The sequence below is a fragment of the Cibotium barometz genome, chromosome 47 (assembly GCF_041138505.1).
Source record: "Cibotium barometz isolate CiBa-2024 chromosome 47, ASM4113850v1, whole genome shotgun sequence".
Lineage (NCBI taxonomy): Eukaryota > Viridiplantae > Streptophyta > Polypodiopsida > Cyatheales > Cibotiaceae > Cibotium > Cibotium barometz.
Window position 1 is genome coordinate 13,305,985 of NC_141092.1, and position 21,110 is coordinate 13,327,094.

The following is a 21,110-nucleotide window of genomic DNA, read 5'->3' on the forward strand; positions in this document are numbered from 1 at the left end:
GACTCAAACAAATAAACACCACCAACATAGTCCAGACCGAAAAGGCTGGTCTTTCTCTGTTCTCATGACCATGCTTACAGAAAACCAGCAAACCATACAGCATGGGCTTGCAATATTCAAGTCTTCTACTTTCAGTTCTGTAAGTTTCATCTTTTCATTTCTGACAAATTGCAAATTCAAGACATTTCATGTATAGTAAGCTAAAAACTGCAACCTGTGAATAAATCCCATAATATATTACAGTAAGATGTTGTGTCATGTAGTGAAGGCCTTTTTACAAAATAATCACAAGAAAGACTTATCCTTGCACAGGTATACTCAACTGCAATAAATTCTCCATCTTATTCATCCCGAGAAGCATCAAAGGAAGGAAAGTATTTAGACAAAGACACTTGGCCAGACTTGGACTTGGAGCTCATGAATTTTCTGCGCTTTGAAACTCGCCTCTCTTGAGGATGCACAGATTTCTCATGTGTAGACACGGGGCTGTCTTTGCCAGCTGATCTTACTGCATATATTTCCCCTAAGATGCGCAGTTGCTCTTCTACATTTATATTTTTTAAGTCAACGTGGCAGTCTACATCTGTAGAAAACAACAATAAAACTCGCCTGAGTCAGCAGCCATTGAGGGCTATACACATACGTGCTATTATGTATTCAGCATGGAAAAGAGACACAGGGTGAGTTTGAGAATGATGTTTACCCATCAGAGTCGTCGATGGTAAACCTTGCTGACAAAGTGGCTCTTCAGAGAGCACATCAGATTCTTCAATTCCCAAAGACTTTGATGTCAGAGAAAAGCCTGTGTCCTTTGATGACAAGCTCTCACTTTGAAGAACTGAGCCCCCGTAACCATACTTTCCAGACAAATGATCATTGTTTGAAATTTCAACATGCAAACCTTCCTTGTCGTTTTTCATCAAGCAGAATTGCCCTTCATCGTTGCTACAAGATATCACCTCAGGTCTCTTGAAACCAGAGCTGCTATTATTGACATACCTCAACATACCTCTAGGCTTATCCCCTCCCACAGGTCCTTGCACAGAAGGGGAAGGCTTGAGAGATGCCACCTTCATGTCTTGGAAGGCATTACCAAAGAAATGCTGGATGGACTGAGAACCCTGCTCAACAACAATGTGAAAAGATCCTTCTCAAGATTGCCATTATAGGGACAGTTCAAAGCTCATACAGAGCAATGAAACAACCTCAAGCAACCAGAAGAATGTACCTGTACAGGTGCATCTTGAAAACCACTTGCAGCAATGGCCAAACGTGTACACGGGAATGCATCTTCAATGCGCTGAAACAACAGGAAGGAAGCTTGTTCAAGCAACCTGGACAAGTCCTTGGCTGTTTCATCTGCAAGTCTTATATCAATATCTGTGTTGCTCCCATCCTCTTCATTCCTGAGTTCTGGATCAAGAAAGTCGCACTTTTTCTTAGCTGAGAGCATTTCTCCATCAGTTTCACCTTCTTCTGTGGATTGAAATACTTCTGTAGGTTGTGACTTATGAGACTCGCATTCCTCTTTGGATGGAGGTGCTCTTTCCATCATGAGTATTTTCTCAAACTTCTTGGAAAAACCTGTTGTTTCATCGCCTTGCTGCTTCCCGACAGCAGCTCTCGGAGTCCTGAAGCATGCTGACGCCAGCAACTGAATTGCTGCATGTGGCATAGTACATGATTTTGAATGGTCTCCAGTTTGTCGGGATAATCCCGATCGGTAATAGAGCTGCAAATTGTGGGGCTGACGATGATTTTCTCTAGCATCACGCAGCATTCTGATCGATAACTCCTCAGCTAGGACTCCAAGCCACTTCCTGAAACACACACAGAATAAGGTAGCAAGAGGGTAGGCTTAGGGTTTGAGATTTGCATGTGGTCATGTCAAAGGGAAGAGAGTACTATTTACTACCTGATGACTGAGAGATCTTGTGTAGCTTGGAAAGACTTGGCAGCTAGCATGGACTTGGTTGTCTGCTTTTCTTGGACTGCAATGACACCATAAGCTCTCTGTGATGCATAGTTGATGAGGCTGTGCAAAAAGTGACAACTTTTCGTAAGGTAAACAAGTTAATGAGATGAGGGCCCCAACTATTCAAGTTCTGAATAGCTTGACCACCCCAATCTCTATGGAAACAAATCATTAAGATACGCAAGTTAACCAGAAGGCCCCCAAATATTCAAGTTCTTAATAGCTTGACTGCTCCAATCTCTATGGAACTAAACAATTTAATCACGTAAAAGGCCTTGGGGTATCAGTAGGCCCTTGCCAGAGTGACTATCGTACCACACCATCCAGAAGGGGGCATTACTTCAAATCCCAAGCCTATGATATGATACGTAGCCCACTATATCAGTAAGTGTCACCTTTATCTTCATGAACTCCTCGAACTGCTCTATAAACATAGTTTCCCAAACGGTCACCAAAAGACATGACCAAGGTTTTCAGTGGTACTTTCTGAGCATCTCCAGCTGTTTTGCAACTCCATTTCTCAGAAAGTTCCTGCACACTTTTTCAAAGTTCTTTTCACCAAGTTGCAGAAAGGAAAAAGCTCAAGCTAAAATAAAAAGGTAGACTGTTGCAGAAAGGAAAAAGCTCAAGCTAAAATAAAAAGGTAGACTTACTACACACCTCACCAATCTTCCCACCCAGGAGTTTGACTTTCTTCAAAGGAAGTGCATCCATCAAATCAGCTACTGCGCCTGGCGAGATCTGTAACATGGAATCCTACTAGAGACATTAACGCCGCCTGATTTAAGGCATTTCTTTCTGAAGAAGCAGAGTTTTCAAATAGATAAAGTCTAGAGATGCCAAAAAGGAACGTGTGTGCATGCGTGTGTGAATGTGTGTGTGTGTGTGGGGGGGGTTGTGTTTATATAGATATATAAATGTCTACACATACCATAGTCACAGGAAACGGCCGTTTCAGTCCCAAGAAACATGTTTCTCTGTTTCAGGACCCCATCTCTTTCCATGGCCGTTTCTCATTTCCCAAGTGATATTGTCACAGGAAACAGTTGTTTCCACCCCTAAAAACTCGTTTCCCCGTTTACATTCCTCGAACGTTTCCATTCCTGTTTCTGGTGACTATGACACATACATGTATGCATGTGTGTAGTATGTACACACACACATTGTATGCACGTGTGCATGTACGTACACACATACAAACGCGCGCGTGTGTGTGTATGAGGAGATCTACTGACTGATGCCGCCTCTGTGCACAGCCATCTTTGCTGACTGTTCAGTGCTGTCTCTGCTTCTTGCGCCTTCGCACACGTGAGTCTGCATGTGTCTCTACATAGTTGTTTCTCGTACCGGTATGAATGGGTTCGTACCGTACGGTTCGTACGGTACGGTACCGCACGATATCGTACGGTACAAGTTTTTTTTTTCAAAAAAAAATTTCCTTGAAAGAAAAATTCCAAATGCTTAAAAAATATAGAAACCCTGCTTAATGAAGATCCCAAATGCTTGCAATACTTCGTAACTTTCGTGTCCACTCAGTATTCCATATGGGGTTGTTGAGAGACCTAAAAAATCTGGCGAGGTAGACTGGTAGTGTACACTTGATTGGTAGGATGAGAGAATCTTGCTACGTCACACTTGGAGATCCCTGGTATAGGTAGGCTAGACAATTAGATTCTCAAGTTATGTACGAGGGAGAAGATTTGGACATGGCCATTTTGATCTAGAGAGGAGTCCCTAAACTTATCACCCTAGATACACTGCTCGTATTTGTGCAAGGACGGTCCCTTAGTCATAAACGCTACACTGGGAGACCTTTGGTATTGCATTACCCATCCAGGTTCTTTTTGGAGACAATCGGGAGATCCAACTGAGAGAGACACATATCCATGTTCTGGTTCCTCAAGCACTGTAGACTCCTCCCCTCCCAACCTTCCCTCACATTCAAGCTTGAAGCTCCATAGGTTGTAACTTGTAAGTGTAAAAAATAAAAACCGTATTTTATCATACGGTATCCGAAAATTTTATATAGTACCAAAAATTCCCGTATGGTATCGTATCGTACGGTATCGTATTTTCGTACCGTGACAACCATGTGTCTCTGTTATGCGAGTACAGGAGTTCGGTGCTTATGTTGGTGTATTGGCGTGTCCTGTTTCTCCTCTGTCGAGCCTTCCTACACCCTGACGCCCTCACACTTCACTGCTGTTTTTTCCTCTGTCCAGCTCCTACTCTTTGCTTTTCTTTTCTGCACAACCCACTATGTGTGTGTGTGTGTGTGTGTGTGTGTGTGTGTGTGTGTGTACGGGTCTGATAGTTTGTATCTCTTCAGTGCATGGTTCAGCATGGCCTCTTCTCTAGACCAGTTGGCTTCAAACCAAAATGTGAATATCAAGGTTTATCATCATGCTCACAAGAATGATGAGCACAAGAACAAGGTTCTCTGTACTGAGCTTGGCAAATCTCTCCAGGAGTTATCTCCTGACGAACATTTTGTTCATGATATGCTGATTGACAACTTTGTGGACAGTAAAAAGGTTTGGCAGTTACCGGTTCCCGATTTCCAGTTTGATATTCCTCTCCCTTCGGTGGTCTCACCACTGAAGAAATTCTCAAAAAATGTTGCAGTGGTTTTCTTCCCAGGCAAGATGCCCCTTGCGACTGAGGTGGCACAATGGATAAAATCAGAATTGAAGGGAAATGTAGTTGATGGTGTGTATTGGGCTGCCAGAGGATTTTATGAGGTTCTTTTTAAAGAACCTAAACACAGAGTAGCTTTGCTCGAAAAGATGTTTGGCACTCAGTTGGTTCATGTATTGCCATGGTCGGCGAATAAGGACTATGAAAGTGTCAAGCATAAATGCCCAGTGTGGGTTACAGTGAAGCATTTCCCAAAACATTTCCGTGAACATTTGCCTATGTTGGCTCCTTCATTGGGTATGGTCATTTCTCCTCCTCAGCCTCTTGAAGATGGAAATTGTTTTATGATTCTCTCGGATACAACTAGGCATGTTGTTCCCTCGGCCTCTATTGGAATAAAATGTACTGATGATAGACAACTCGAGATTGGTCGTCGGAACTATGAGCTTATTTGGGGCACTTTTGTTGGTGCATGCTTTAAATGTAGATAGTTTGGGCATATTTCCAATAAATGTCCTACTATCATTCATAAACCACCAGCTGTGGCCCAGCCTCTAGTGGCATCAATTCTACTGCAAATGGCATTCTTGTGTCACCCTCTACTACTTTGGCCAAGTAGCAAGAAATACTGAAAGGCTTGTTGACCGACGGAAGCCGCGGACTGGTGGGACCTGAAGAACTGGCCCTCGAACACATGCCAATAATAGACGACAGCGCACATGCGCGTACATTGTAAACATATGTATTTTATTGTAACAATCTTGTAACAGAAAGGCCAATAGCGTGACAAGAAAGAGGGTCCTTCCAAGATGATAAAGTAGGAAACAAATAGAAGTAACAGATAGAGATACAGAGAACAAACAGAATAGAGAGTTAGACAGAGTAGTATTGTACAAACTTGGAGAGCACAATAATACAGAGTGTTTGAACATTATTCATTGTGTACTGTCTGAGTGAGCGAGAGAGTGAGCTTTTATGTTTTTGTGTGTTTTCTGATCAGTTTGTGAGCCTAAGAGTTCCAAACCCATTGGGTTTAGGCATTGACAGATTCGTTTTCAATCAGTAAGCGACTATCTTGTCCGTCAGATTGACCACCGTCACTTTGGCGATCTTGTTGCATTCACTCTCACCATTTTCTCATTAAGGCAGTATTATGATGCAGCACTCCAAAAGGGGAGAAGCGCTTCTTGTAGAAGCCATAGCAAGGCAACTTATTGCCAACTCAATGCAACATCACCTACCGAGGCATCATGCCCTACTAGGCTTGGCAAATGCTTCCCCTCTCCCCAACGTCATTCCAACCGAATGGCTAACCAAGGAGGAAACAACAAGTACCCCACCTACAAGGGTAAGAAGACTGAGGACCCTGACACACGTCACGAAGTTCAAGGCTATGTGGAAGGTGAATCACACTCGCGCAAATGTTCCGGATGAAAGAAAGAGGGATTAGTTCCAGGCCACATTCAGCAATATACGAAATGAATGGGTATCCCAGTATGACCCGAACCACTTCCTCACCTTCCATATGCTAAAAGAGGTGTTCCTCATAAGGTTCCAGACTATCAAAACTCACTTTGAATTGCAAGACAAGCTAAGAAGTCTGAAACAGAATTGCTACCAATGGAGGACTATGCAACCAAGTTCCGCACTCTACGTGCAAGGCTCTCTCTAACAGATAGACCATCAGAAGCAGTTCTTGCCTGCCAAAAAGCAATAGAAAGATACGTGGACGGGAAAACCCACAAAAAGAACTGAATTAGCAACAAGAAGCAACAATGAGGTAGAGTCCTCAAGCTCAGCGGAAGAGAGACGACAACAGAAACGAAGTTCTTCAACAGAACAGCAAGCCACAAGAGAAGGCGACAAAATATGACATATGGGAGAATATGAAAGGTTTAAAACTAGACATATCACTTGATCAACTCCTATCCTTAGTGCCCAACTACAGGAGGAAATTGCTGATCAATCTGTTTAAGTCCCAAGGAACAGGACAATAGCTTGTTTGATTCCTCCAGCATTGAGCCGAAAGCTGACTGCAAGTCAGTGGAGACATAGAAAAATACCAGTAATGGATAATGATGTATCCCAAATAACAGTGATATTAAAGGGGAAGCAGATCCCAGGAGCAATACTGGATGGAGACTCGGGAGTCAATATACTATCAGAATCCACAACAATAGAACTAGGCCTGACAAAATATGACCATGCTCCATTTGCTGTGAAGATGGTGGATCAGTTCAAAGTCAGACTGCTAGGGTTGGTCTGAGAGGAACGCATTCAAATTGCTCGCTATGAATTCTCGATCAGATTTCTAGTTCTCCAAATGGAGAATGAGGGATCATATCCGATACTGCTAGGAAGACCTTGGCTAAGGCAAGGAAAGATCAAGCATGATTGGTATAGGGATTAGAACACAATCAAAAAGGGAAAGAAGAAAGTAAAGATCTCCACAAACCCCAAGAGGAAAGTGAATCCCTCTATTAGACCACTATATGCAGAAGGGTTAAACATGCTGGAAGGGATTGAAGAGGATGAGAAGGAAAGAATCCTTTTAGAAAATCCAGAACTCATATCCTTGTTCCAATTGAATATAGAAAAGATCGTGTCCAAGTACTCAGCAGAGGTACCAAATGTGCAACTTGCAAAAGAAACCCTATGCAAGCCGGAACGGACACAGAAGGAGTGTAGAGGAGCAGATAGAAGAAGCGGACCCCTTAGAGAATAAAGAAGAACCAGTCAACCAAAGAACTAAGAGAATGGATGGAGGCAATGCGCTGCAAAGACAGAGAGCAGCAACAATCCATCATAGCGCAAGAGGAGCAGCTCATGGAACTCAATTTGGAAACTGAGGAGCACCCTCAAAAGGTAAAAATTAGCACAAAGCTAGAAGCAGCAATGAAAAAGAAACTTCAAGAACTACTGACCTAGTACAAAGATGTATTTGCCTGGAGCTACATAGATATGCCTGGTGTATCGACCCAAGTTTCTACCAGCACAAGATAAATCTGAAGGAAGATGCAGATCCGATCAAGCAGCAAAGGTACAAGATGAACCCTAACTATGCCAAGCAAGTTAAGGAGGAGATTGATAAATTGTTGGCAGTAGGATTCATCAAGATGAATTGAGAAAGCAACTTGGCTGAGCCCAATAGTGATTGTGCCAAAGAAAAATGGAAAGCTAAGAGTCTGTGTAGATTACAGAAAGTTGAATGCAACCACCATACCAGATCCATTTCCATTGCCTTTCACAGACTTGATGCTAGATGTTGTAGCCAACCATGAGATGTATTCCTTCCTAGATGGATTCAGTGGATACAATCGGTCAAGATGACCCTTGAGGACATGGAGAAAATTGCATTCATCACACAGAATGGGGAGCATTCACTTCAAATGTCATAACCTTCAGACTTAGGAATGCACCTGCAACATTCCAACGCATGGTACAATAAATTTTTTATGATTATATAACGGAATTCATGCGTGTGTTTGTGGATGACTTTAGTGTCTTCGGGAAGCGCAGGGAGTTTGCATCAACTACGCCTATGCTTGAAAAGATGCAGGCAAACTAAGTTGAAGCTGAACCCGATGAAATGTGCATTTGTTGTGAGGAGCACATCACTGCTCGGACACAGTGTGTCGAAAGATGAAATTGTTGTTGATGCAGCAAAGGTTGGGATGATAGTCAAGCTAAGTCTACCTCAAAACCTAAAGAAGCTCATCCTCAACCAAATTAAATGGCACAATAGATTTCTTAGGTACCTTGTTGATGTGGCACAACCACTATATATACCTAGATGAATCCACGAACATGCCCAAATTCACCTATTAGGAACGTGCATGTTATAAACTCATGGTAGTCAACCCACAAGACTATATATAACTATCAACTCCATTATGCATAGTATGGACTAGATACTACAACATCCCCACTAACGTCATCAGTGTCCAATAGTGGGTGTAGGACTCTGTATCAAGATATGCTCTCACACACACACACACACACACACACACACACATACACACACATAAGAGCATATATTCACACAAAGCCCTCCGTACTGAGTTTCTGTCAAACCTCCGGAGATGCAAGGCAGACTTAGCCATAATGAAGCCTAGCACTGAGGGAAGTAGCAAATAGAAAGAATTAGTAGAGCAAATAAGTAGTTGATAGGGCAAATAAGTAGTTGATAGGGCAAATGCACTGCTAAAGATAGAAAGAATTAGCACAATATCAACTGGCCGCAACTCGGACGAAAACTTCACAATGTGAAATTTGCATGTCCGATAATACAGCTGAATTATATACCTAGATGAATCCAGGAACATGCCCAAATTCACCTATTAGGAACGTGCATGTTATATACTCATGGTAGTGAACCCACAAGACTATATAACTATCAACTCCATTATGCATAGTATGGACTAGATACTATGACATCCCCACTAACGTCATCAGTGCCCAATAGTGGGTGTAGAACTCTGTATCAAGATATGCTCTCATACACGCACTCCATACACACACACACACACACACACACATAACAGAACAGTGCATGGTGGTAACGATCCCCATCTACATAGTGCAACCAAATGAAGACACGTGTGGAGCACTCCAACAAGCAACATCAAACAGAAAGAAAATGAATGATGAGGAGCTAAGAGGTGTAAATGTGGCACGCAAAACAATGCAAACACATGTGGAAATCATGACATTTTCAGGCGCCTACCTCACTTTTGGGAAATAATCATGCAAAGGAGCAAGAGTCTCAAAATTGCAAACCTAATCAAGAAGCCCTACAACAACCCCACACAAGCTACCCTCACTCTCGTGGAATTATTTGTGCCTTGCTCTCTCACTATCTCTTGCTCACTCGCTATCTCCTGATCTCTCACCATCTCTTGTCTTTCTTCCTTGCAAACCTCAGCAATCAGAATCAACCATGGCTAGCAACAACAAGCAAGTGGAGTTTGACCCATTGGACCCTATGTTTCAGCATGAGTGGCTACACAAGGTCGGACTGTACGGCTTTGCAATAAAGTACAGGACGAGTCTGCAAGAAAACCTAGAAGCCGAGGTACAGCTAACAGATTTGACGAAGAACAACACAATGAAGATGGAAGGGCGCAAGGCAGTGCCAGTGACACCAGAAAATATTGCCAAAGCATTCAACCTTCCTATTGAAGGTATCACCAATGCCGGCTAACTCTTATGATGTTGACATCGAAGAGGAGCTCTCCAAAGTCGGTAAGGAATACTCTATCTCCACTTGCTTTGATGCCAACAAGCAAAAGCAATTCAGATTTTATCTGGATATGATCTATCTGCTCACCAAGAACACCAACTACAGACTGTTGGCAACAACAAAAAACGGACAGAAGGTGAATTGGGCAATGGTGGTTACCAAGAACATGCAGTAGCAAGCTCAAAAGCTTACACTATCAAGAGGACACACAAAGATGGCAAGTCACTTAAGAAATTTGGCAAAGCTAGGTGATTTGGAGAAGGATGACTCAGCTGCAGAACTGGAGAGATTAAAGAAGCAGTAGGAAGAGGAAGCAACCAAAGCTGGCAGAGGAGGCACAGAGAAAACGCCTTGAAGCCGAATCTGCCAAACATGAAGAGGCTCATATAGAAAAGGAGATAGAGAAGGAACTAGAGGAGGCAAACAAGGGCAAAGCAGAAGTGACCTCAAGTGGAATTGAGAAGCAGACTCAAGAAGCTGCCTCCAACAAAACAGATCCTCACAAAAGAAATTTTGATTTGTCTTAGCACATCACCACTCTCAAGGTAAAGAAGCAAAAGGAGGCCCAAGCAAACAAGGAACAACAGGAGCAACAACTTGAAGACAGGCAAAAATCTGGTGATAAGAGAATTGTCCCCTCTCAGAGAAGAATCAACAGAAGAGATGACACAAGAGGAAATCCAACAATCACCACCATCATCAAAACTAAGTGACAAGCTGAACAGAATGATGCAAAGAACTAACCCAACCACTCAGAATATTCTCACAGCATTAGAAAACATAGCAAACTATGTCATGGACAAGCCAGAGAATTAAGAGAGAATGGCCAGGGTAGATTAGATAGAAGAACAAGTTCAACAGCTATCAGCTTCCAACAACACAATCAACAAGCTGCTGCACAGACTTTCTAAGGCAGCAGCGGTAGGACACCATCGACAGACTCCAGGAGGAAGCAGCAAGACTGCGGAGGAAAGGGGATCAGTTGGACAAACTATGAAATCCAAACCAAGCTGCATCAAGCGGAACAGGCAGCTTAGTCAGCGGCCGATAAAGCAACCCACATTGTGGACCATGCAACCCAGATGATCCGCAATGTGAAGTTGGCAACTGCAAAGGATGGCAAGGCATTACTCCTCGCAGAGGGCAAGCTGCGGATACAAGAGGCCATAGAGGCTGATGAAGAACTCCTTGTAGTCCAAATGCCGGTGGAAGTGATGGACTAGTGGGAAGAAGAACTGACAGCCACTCAAAAGGCATGTTGGGAGGACAATTTGCAAATTACAGCTACTGAAAGAGGACATGGTACTGCCAACTCCCACATGCCATCTGCTGCTCCCACCGATTCCACCCCATGACAAAGGCGGAGCTAGAGGATCAACATCTGCACACCCACAACAAAGCTCAGCCATAGCAACAACCACCTCAACAGTCACCAGTACGAGAGGAAATGCACAAACACGTCAACAGGTGAGGGAGCTGCAGAACAAAGCACAAAAGTTGACAAAGCAACTGAATGAGAAAAAGGAGCTGGAGATCAAGCTCGAACTACAACAGAAACAGCTGTCAGCAAAAGGTGCTGCAGGGGAAGGCTCAGTGGATCAACGGCTGCTATTGGACCAGCAAAAGCAGATAGCCACACTTAGAAGTTAGCGAGAAAATGAGCAACAAAAAACAAAGCTAGCATTGGCCAAAGGAAAAGAATCGGTACAATAGCTAGAGCCCATAAAGAAAATAACAGTCATTGCTGACTATGGCAAGTACTATGTTGCTAACGCCAAGCAAAGAGTTGAAATGGCTAAACGACAAATCCAATCACTCACGACGCTCGACCATCTTCAAAATATTACGCAAGATCAACAAAATGTGTTATGTGAAGCCAAAACGTGTGTCTCTGTGAGTCAATAAAGAAAGATACAGAAATGGCAAATGCAAGCAACTCCAAGATAAAGGTTGCTCATCCAAGCAATTCTTCAAAAGCTAGCATGCTGATAGGCAGAGGCACAAAATACTGCGTGTTAAGAATGATGGCACATGGACATCCACAAAAATGGAGCTTGCAACTGAATGTGTCAATCATTATCAGCACATATTTTAGAGTTTATGTCCTGTGGATTTTGATGTTAATGATGCTTGAAAAAATTTCTTAAATTGTGTGCATTCCATTGTTGACAACGAATCTACTTTGAGACATATATCCCTTCACTGAGGCAGAGTTGACACATGTGTTATATGGTATGGGACGTTGGAAATCACCTGGTTGGGATGGTCTATTTTTGTTGCCTTCTAGGATGAGTTTAAACTTTTGATCTTGAACATGATTAATGTTGCATGGAAAACAAGATGTATGCCTAATTCAAGGAAAGAAGACCTTGTGACTTTGGTACCTAAAAAAGCATTGGGACAATCCTTTGATGATTGGAGACCAATCACGTTAATGCCAATAATTTATTTTTTTTCTTTTCAGAAAGAGACTTCTATTAAGTATGAGAAAAACATACAACAAAAGCCAGAAGAGAATAGAATCACCCCAATATGTAAGGTGATTTCAACCACTGAGGAGCATCATGATGCCATGTAAATTGGCAACTAAAATGCTTGCAAATCGTATTGGTAGTTTACTTTTCCATGGTTTGCATCCACAACAATATGGTTTTGTCCCCAAAAGACAAAGACAAATTATGGATAATATTGCTAGTGTATATATGGTGATGGAATATGCCAAATATACTTCTCAAGATGTTCTTGTTATGCAAGTGGATGTAGCAAAAGCTTTTGATACAATTCAACGGGACTACATAGCTGAGGGCATGGTTGCAATGGGCTTTGGTTGTAAAATACAAGCAGCTATTTTTTGGTTATATAGAGATAGTACTGTCCACCAGTGCGTTTTTTGTCGTAATCTTTCATCTGGCTAGACATTGCAAAAATTTGTGTCAAGGATGTCCATTTAGTGCATTGCTCTATGCGATTGCCACACATCCACTTTTGATATATATGGATCTCTTAACTGCACAGGGGCAACTACATGGTCTGCGATTACCCAATGGTTCCCATTTTGTGACCCAAGCCTATGCAGATGATTCTTTGTTCATGCCTAAAAATAATCTAAATGATCTTTAGTGCATCATGAGAACTTTGGAATTATTTGGTAAAGCAACTCGACCTTATATCAACTTTTCTAGGTCTAAACTGCATCCATTGACTTCTTGTTATTCCACTAGACCACCTAGTTAGACATTTGGGATATCCACTGGCATGGCATATGTCTATGCAAGATGCCATTCTTTAGGTATTGAACAAATTGAAGGCCAAGTTAGCATATTGGAAGCTTTGTACATGGCCTTTACATGTGCGTCTCAAAATTGTTCAATCAATCATTATGGCCTATGAGCAATTTTATTTGCCATTGTTGATCTGGCGTAGAACTAATATTGATACTTTTATGTCTGATGCGTTGAAATTGCTGTGGAAAACCAAGCATCATATGAAAGCGTTACGTCTTTTGAGATGATTTTTGGTCTGCACTCCTTAAAAGCATGGTGGATTAAATATACTCGATCTGCATTATCATCTCTTGGCAAGAAAGGCCACCATGATTCCCACTTTCTTTGAACTTCGGCAACCATGGGCCATAATGCTTGCAAGCATGTGTGCTTTCATCAAGACTAGAGCTTATGGCAATTGGCACATTTCTCACTGGGGAGAAACAGTGCTTAGTAAATTTGAAGGAAGAATTCCGAGATGCCCTTATGCATCCTCCCTTCTTCGTGATTGGAAATTAGCTTTGTCTTCTATTCGCTGGCATGGTAGGAATTTCAATTGGAACGCATCCATTGGTCTTCGGTATTTCCTCAACCACTTGCAGTACACGAACCACGAAAGGCATGCTTTTTGGCCTCTATTGGAGTTACCACTATAGTGGATGTTGTCACAGATGAGAGACTTGTGATGACTTCCCCACGAGCCTATTTGAAACACAACTTGGGTTTGCATCACAGGCGAGTGTGAAAAACTATTACTATGTTGTTGCAGTCTTTTGAACCCATCTCACCCTCGGATGATCAAGACAAACTTCATGATTGGCAACTTGTTGCTCATACCAATTCTCTACGATTAAATGCGCGTTCGGCAAGTAACGTGTACAAATTGTTGCTTCCTTCACCGTGGATTCAACCTCATGCTGATACTTTATGGGGCTTGCATAAGAATACTAAATGGTGGAAACAAAGGCTTTGCATAATTTGGGATTGTAAGCTGCCTCTCAAACAATGTCTATTCTTATGGAAAGGCCTTGTGGGAATACTTCCAGTTTCTACTTTTCTAGCAAAACGACATATTTCCATTGATAGATGTTGTAGATGTGGACGACATGCAAAGTCTGTCCCCCCTCTTCTTTGGCATTGCATGGAGTCCAAGAATTTCTTGCAAGCACTAACTCAACTTCCGAGGACGTTTTCCATCGTTCAAAGGAGGAAAATCCTTCTAGATTTTTGGTGTTGTGCCATCTTGCATTGCTGAATTTGACACTTTCATCATTTGGATGAGATACTGGGCACTCTCAACTATTTGGAAGGCTAGGAACCATATTATGTTTCAACGACCTTCTGTGTATGCTTATGCTTTCTTTCGTACTAATCTTCGCCACTCCCTACATAACTATCAACAACTAAAGGCAATTGACATCCCACAGTTTGAAGTCTTTTTCTACTTTTTTTAGCTTTCTTCCTTGGATACTTCTCTCTGAAGTACATCCTCCCTATGTATATTGTTTCTTGGTAATAGAAAACTGGTTTTTACTAATTTTTTTTTATAAGTGTGTGTGTGTGTGTGTGTGTGTGTGTGTGTGTGTGTGTGTGTGAGAGAGAGAGAGAGAGAGAGAGAGAGAGAGAGAGAGAGAGAGAGAGAGAGAGAGAAATGAAATGAAATGAAATGTTATATTAACATCTTCAAAAGGCCATAATGACCTATGAGACCAAAAAGTTACATCATGGTGGATCTGATACAATGTCTAGATAAAAAACCAGAAAATGAAAAATAAAGATGATACTACTGGCACCTAGAAAATGGAACTGGAACTCGAAGGTAAACAGAAACCCTTATAGGGTGTGAATATAGTGAGGGGGGGGGGGGGGGGGGGGGGGGGGGGGGGGGGGGGGGGTACGCTATGGAGGTGAGTGGAGTACAGTGAGGGGATACAATATCATGTGGGACGGGGGGTGCACTATGGAGGTGCCTCCATCTCATAATATGTGCCGCATCGGACGCTGGCGGATCTCCTCAATATCCTCTATGATCAGCACCCTGACTGGGTGTCCTGCATGTCTCGCAAGAATAATCCAAATCCGTCGCTGCAACCTCCGTCTATGCTGAGATGCCCTCCTCCGTAGTCGTGGGCATCTCGACCACCCAAGCTCAATCGCACGATCAATCAGTGTACCGCTGGTGTGGGCGGTATCCATGTCCTGCTGCTGCTGCTGTGGTCCATCTGGCGCAGTGATGGCTGGACTAAAGAAGTCTGTAATGTGCCTCTGAGTCTGGCTCTCTGTGCGCCTAAGCAGGCTATCTCTATATCTCCGCAGCTCAAGCAAGAACAATCCCAAACACCTCTGGTCCTAGTACCCCATGACTCTGGAAAGTGGTCCAAAACCCTCTCTGAATAAACAGTGGAAACGACCACGTATCTCATAGTATGCAGTACAATGGCATATATAATGCGGCTCTGTCTCTGGCTCCCCATGGCATACTCGGCATATCCTGGCCTCAGTTGGTATACCTCTATATCGGCCAATCTCAATCTCAAGCTGGTGTGAGGATGTGCGAATCTGACCCATAGCACATCGTACTGCATGAGACAAGTGCATGAGACAAGTGTACATCCATGTAACTGGGTCTGATCACAAAACCATCTGCTGTGAGCTGAAGAAAATGCTCTCTGTAGAAAGCCATCTTCGTGCCCAGCTCCTCAGTCGGCTGTATCCATGTCCTCCTAATGTCCAGCTGAACTAAATCCTCACGGATGAGTCTGGTAATCTCTGTCCATGTGAGAGTGAGAGAGGGTGCCTCCAGAGAATACTGGAAGGGAGGCAATCTCTCCATGCTAAAACCATGTGCCTGGAACCAAGATGTCATCTGTCCATACCAACAAGCCGTATCTCCCTGTAAAGCTAACTGTCGGGAGGACTCAAGGGCGAGGCGTGCATATCTGTCTCAAGGGAGATCCTTGGCTCTAATAATCCTAGCAATCATAGATACCAAAGGCCTCTCCATACCTCTCCACCCGCCTGCGCTGTGATGGCCCACTAAAGGTCCCCATATCTGCACTCCATAAAGCATAGCTGCTGTCACTAGAGTGTCATAAGCCAAAGTTTCGTTCGAGGTTCCTGAAACTGAACCTGCGAACACATCCTCTCCAAACCACACAAGGCTGCATGTGCTCTAGTCAATCTAGTCTCTGCTGCTCTCCTCATCGAAAACACTAGCCCACTGAATACTGCCCCAAGATATGTATATGCATCTGTATACTCCACAATCTCCTGCCCATATGTAAATGTGGGAGCTGATCGCCTAACCCATTGTGGCGTGGTGTTAAACACCATAACCTTGGTTTTGCCAAGGTTCATGTGCAAACTCATGTAAAGCATCCAGATGACGCTGCATACCCTCAGGGGAGTCAGAGATCAACACAATATCATCAGCATATAACAATAGTGGGATCCATGTACCTGCTAGCAGGGCTCCTCTGTCCCCCAATCTCTCAATGTAGTCAGAAGCCTCATCCACATACATACCAAACAATGAAGGAGATAACGGGCAACCTTGCTTCACTCCTATAGTGGAGTGAACCAAAGTAGAGACCCCCTCTGGGGTGCGTACCTGTCTTGCAACTGATCTATATAAAGCCATAATCCCCCATATGAGCTCTGTGGGTACCCCCATCTCCTGTAATCGCCTCATCAATCTGGCTCTAGGCACTGTAATGCTTTGCGGAAGTCCACAAAGCTACAATAAATCCGTCGCCCATGCGACCTGCCCTCCTCAATAATGGCCCGCAGAGTCAAGATGTGGTCAAGAGTAGATAAACCTCTCCTGAACCCTGCCTGTCCCTCTGCTCGAATGCCCTCTCTCTCTGCCCATCTACTCAACTGCTGCTCAAGAATGGATGCATACAATCGTGCTAGTGTGTCACCAATCATAATAGTGCGATAATTCCCTGGCTCCATAGGGTCCCCTCACTTGAAGATAGGCACGATGGTGGACATAAGCCAAGTCTCGGGTAAGCCTTCACACACAGCACGATTGAACATCACTGCTAGAAGCTCTGCCAGCATGTCTCTCGCATGAATAAAGTGCTCAGCGACCAATCCATCATGATCATATGCTCTCCCAGTCTTCATCCTATCAATGGCCTTCCTTACCATCTCTGCGGTAAAGAAAGTACATGTCTGTGGGCATGGTAATGGCAGGTCAGGAAAAGGTGTCTGTCCAGGAACTGTATATAGAGAGGCTGCATAACTACCCCAAACCTCTGTAGAAGTGATGGCCAAAGCAGGAGAGGACTCATGAAACAAACGCCCTCGAATCCTGGCTCAAGAACAGCTGGTATAATTCCTGCTCTAGCTAAGCAAGGAAGGCCCGCTTCTTCCTTCGCACAAGGCGCCGGAAGGCAATACATGACTGTCGGTGAGTACTGACTCCCAAAGCAACCTCCCGCTGCAGTCGGGCTCTTGTCTCTCTGCACTCCTCATCATACCAGCTGTTCTGGGGCATACACCCAGAACGCTCTCTGTCCAGGCTGAGTATGTGGATATGCCTCTCGCGCTGCATCCTGTAAAGTCTCTGTCCGTATATGGGTCAGCTCCTCCAAAGGTCTCCTTGGCTCCTCTGTGTACAGACGTGTATAAATCCCATCTCTGTAGAGAGAGAGAGAGAGAGAGAGAGAGAGAGAGAGAGAGAGAGAGAGCTGTATTAACGTCTACTAGAGGCCGAACTCAACCTATGAGACAAATCAATGTACAAATTGTCAATGTCTTTTGGATGTCCATTAAAAAAAGGACAAAATGAACATGAAATAAACTATGAAAGTATTGAGCTAGTGGGGGGGTGTGATGGATGGAGCACTACTGCTAGAGGCTCAATATGCAACCTATATGCGTAGGGTATACAAGAATACAATGCAGATCTGTCTAGCTCCAACCAGTACCATAATGGGGGTGTAATATGTGATACATAGGCGATGGCGAGGCAAAAATACCTCGGAGCATGATCTCCGGGTGCGAGTGTAAGTGAGCTAGCCGTTCCTGGATATGGTGCTGATGTCAAGTGATATCAAGCCCGTATCTCTGTGATCTCCCTCTGATGTAGTCTGGGAGTCTGGTAGCCTGGTGCTCTCGGCCTCCATCTGGCTCGGAGGTCCGCAGCGCGCTGAAGTGTAACCCCCTCCTGTGTCAGGGTGGGCACTGGGATAGATCTCTGGAAGAAATCAGTGAGCTGGAGCTGTCGCCCACCTCTCCCTGTGGTATGAGTCCGTATCAGTGTCTCTCTGTGGCGCTGTGTCTCTAACAAGAACTGGCCAAATCTGCGCTGGTCTGCGGACTCCATGATCTAGCGGAGTGAGGGATGTCCATTGAAGATGGTGGTGTATCTCTCTCTAATGACACTATATGCTCTACATCTGCATACATAATGTTCCTCACTCTCAACCTTCTCCTAGCATAGTCTGCATATCCTCTCTGCTCTAGGGATCCGTGCTGCCCTATTTGCCTCAATCTCAAGCTGGTGTGATGACACTCTGAGCTGGCCAATCGCCACTCGGGCACTATGAGGAGAGAGAGAAATGAAAATGAAATGAAATGAAATGATATATTAACGTCTCAGAAGGTCAAAATGACCTATGAGACCAAAAAGGTTACAACAATTGTTGGATCTGATACAATGTCTGTGTAAGAAAAGCTAAAAACAACTAAACAACTAACTAAAACTGAAACAACTACGAGGAAAAGTACGGTACTAGGAGCTCCTAATGGATAACATCTGGGAGGAAAACTCCAGCAACAAAGGTAAGCATCATACACATCACTATCCAAAGATGTCTCTCATCGGTCGATTGGCGGATATCCTCAATGTCCTCCATGGTGAGTACTCTGACTGGACGTCTCCCATGCCGTGCTAGTATGGTCCTAATCCTCTGTTGTAGTCTCCGCCGATGTCGAGATGGGCCTCTCATCTTGGAGCGCCTAGACCGCCCCAGCTCTATAGCCCGATCAATCAGTGTACCTCTAGTGCGGCTATACTCTGGGGCTATCTGCAATGCCTGCTGGCCTGTGACTGCTTAATCTCTGGTCAAAAGAAGTCTGTAATCTGCCTCTGTAGGTGTCTCTCATTCTCTGATCCCCTCCCTCTCAAGAGACCCTCTCTATGTCTACGAAGCTCCAACAAGTATAATCCGAGGCATCTCTGATCCTGGTATCTCATGACTCTAGAAAGTGGTCCGAAACCCTCTCTAAACAGGCAGTGAAAACGGCCTCGTATCTCATAATATACTGGACAGTGACATATGTAATGTAACTCTGTCTCTGGCTCCATCTGGCATAGCTGACAAATCCTGGCCTCAGCTGGTACTCCTCTGAATGTGCCAGTCTCAATCTCTAGCTGGTGTGAGGATGTGCGCATCTGACCAATAGCACATCGTACCCCACGAGAAAGATGAGTATCCATGTAGCTGGGTCTAATCACAAACCCATCCTCCGTGAGCTGGAGAAGATGATCTCTATAGAAAGCCATCTTCGTACCAAGCTCGTGTGTCGGCTGTATCCATGTCCTCCTAGTGTCCAGCTGAATCAAGTCCTGCTTGATAAGTCTGGTAATCTCTGCCCGTGTGAGAGAGAGGGAGGGTGCATCCAGGGAGTACTAAAATGGAGGTAGCCTGTCCATACTAAAGCCATGCAGCTGGAACCAAGCTGTCATCTGTGTTGGGGTAAAGGCATTATCCCACCCTTATAGTGTGTACTAGCCCATAAGTTTTACAGTACATAGTACACTTAGTACTTTTAATGTACTAAGTGCACTATGTGTACTAGAGCAAATATACATGTGTGATAGGGGAGTCACACTCATACTATTGAGTTAGCCTATCCCCACATGTCTCTCTCTCTCTCTCTCCCTTCTTCTCTCTGTGTATGTCTCCCACATGAAACCCTAACTCTCTACAGCTGAGCTTCCATAGCTCCTTCAACTGGTATCAGAGCCTGCAGGTGAGGATTGGTGTGTTGCTTCTGCTGAAGCTTCAAGGCACGATTGGAGCTGTTGTGAGATTTGAAGCTTCTCCTCCTTTTGGCCCACATTCTCCATCGCTTCCAGCCGACCAGGCCGTCGAGACAACAAAACTGCTACGCTGGCCGTTGAGAACGCTGGTGTCAGCACGTCGACTGTAGAAAAGCTACGTGTGCAGAACTGGTCGCTGCTGGTCAACGAGCTGCAGCGCTGGAAGTCGCCTGGGTGTGCTGCGTGTGCAGAACCGGTCGTCGCTGGTCGCCTGTGCGCAGAGCTGTTGAGCCGTAGTCGCCTACGAGCGAGCCGGCGAGCACAACCCGCCACCATTTGTGTGCAGCCCGCCAGCTTCGGGGAGAGCAGGTGCCTCCGACAGTGCCTCTATAGCGTTGGACTTGTCCATCGCCAGGATACCCCGCCCACGAGTGTTGCCATGTGTGGGTCTGATTCGCCACTACCTGCCAGCTCATAGCCAGCCCCCCCTAATCAGCGCTGCCAACCTGCACGAATACAGCTGCCCTCTCAATACCTGCACAGCAGCAGCATCATCAGTTCACGAATCAGAGCAATACGACTCCTCCCTTTCTGAAACAAAAATCAGAAATTGTCTGAGGTATTTTGCTTCAATTTTTTGGGATTTTGCATGTCCATTTTCATCAATTGAGCAGGTACAGGTCCAAATTGCTCAGATTTGAGCACAATTGGCAGCAATTGGGTGACATTGGTCACATTCCAAGTCAATTGGCAAGAAATTGGATGTCAACATTTGGGGCTTTTGATGTAATTGTGCCATTGGGCATTCATACATGCTATATGATGTGAGCAATCTCACATTTGGGCCAAAATTGCACGAAATTGGAGTGCAATTCAAAGGACTTTTGTGCCAATTGGGTTGATTTGCATGCAGGCACTGGCATTTGATGCTTTGGGCAATGTGTTGATGCCTGTCAAGCACTCAATGTGCCAGTAAATCAAGGGACTTTTATGTAT

At 44.2% G+C, this 21,110-nt stretch overlaps 1 protein-coding gene across 2 annotated transcripts in view; it reads right to left on the reverse strand.

Moving 5' to 3' along the window:
• Window positions 1-217: 217 nt before the first annotated feature.
• LOC147611380 (DNA polymerase eta-like) overlaps window positions 218-21,110 on the reverse strand; it is a 132,548-nt gene continuing 111,655 nt past the window's right edge. The window contains exons 8-13 of one of the 2 annotated variants that reach the window (XM_086784449.1): window positions 2,636-2,716; window positions 2,371-2,506; window positions 1,916-1,991; window positions 1,229-1,820; window positions 704-1,121; window positions 218-583 (exon numbers count right to left, since the gene is read on the reverse strand). In XM_086784449.1, the coding sequence (XP_086640575.1) occupies window positions 342-583; window positions 704-1,121; window positions 1,229-1,820; window positions 1,916-1,991; window positions 2,371-2,506; window positions 2,636-2,716 (1,545 nt within the window). In that variant the 3' untranslated portion in view covers window positions 218-341. Of the gene's footprint in view, window positions 584-703; window positions 1,122-1,228; window positions 1,821-1,915; window positions 1,992-2,370; window positions 2,507-2,635; window positions 2,732-21,110 lie in introns of both variants that reach the window. The other variant, XM_086784448.1, reaches the window with a different exon arrangement.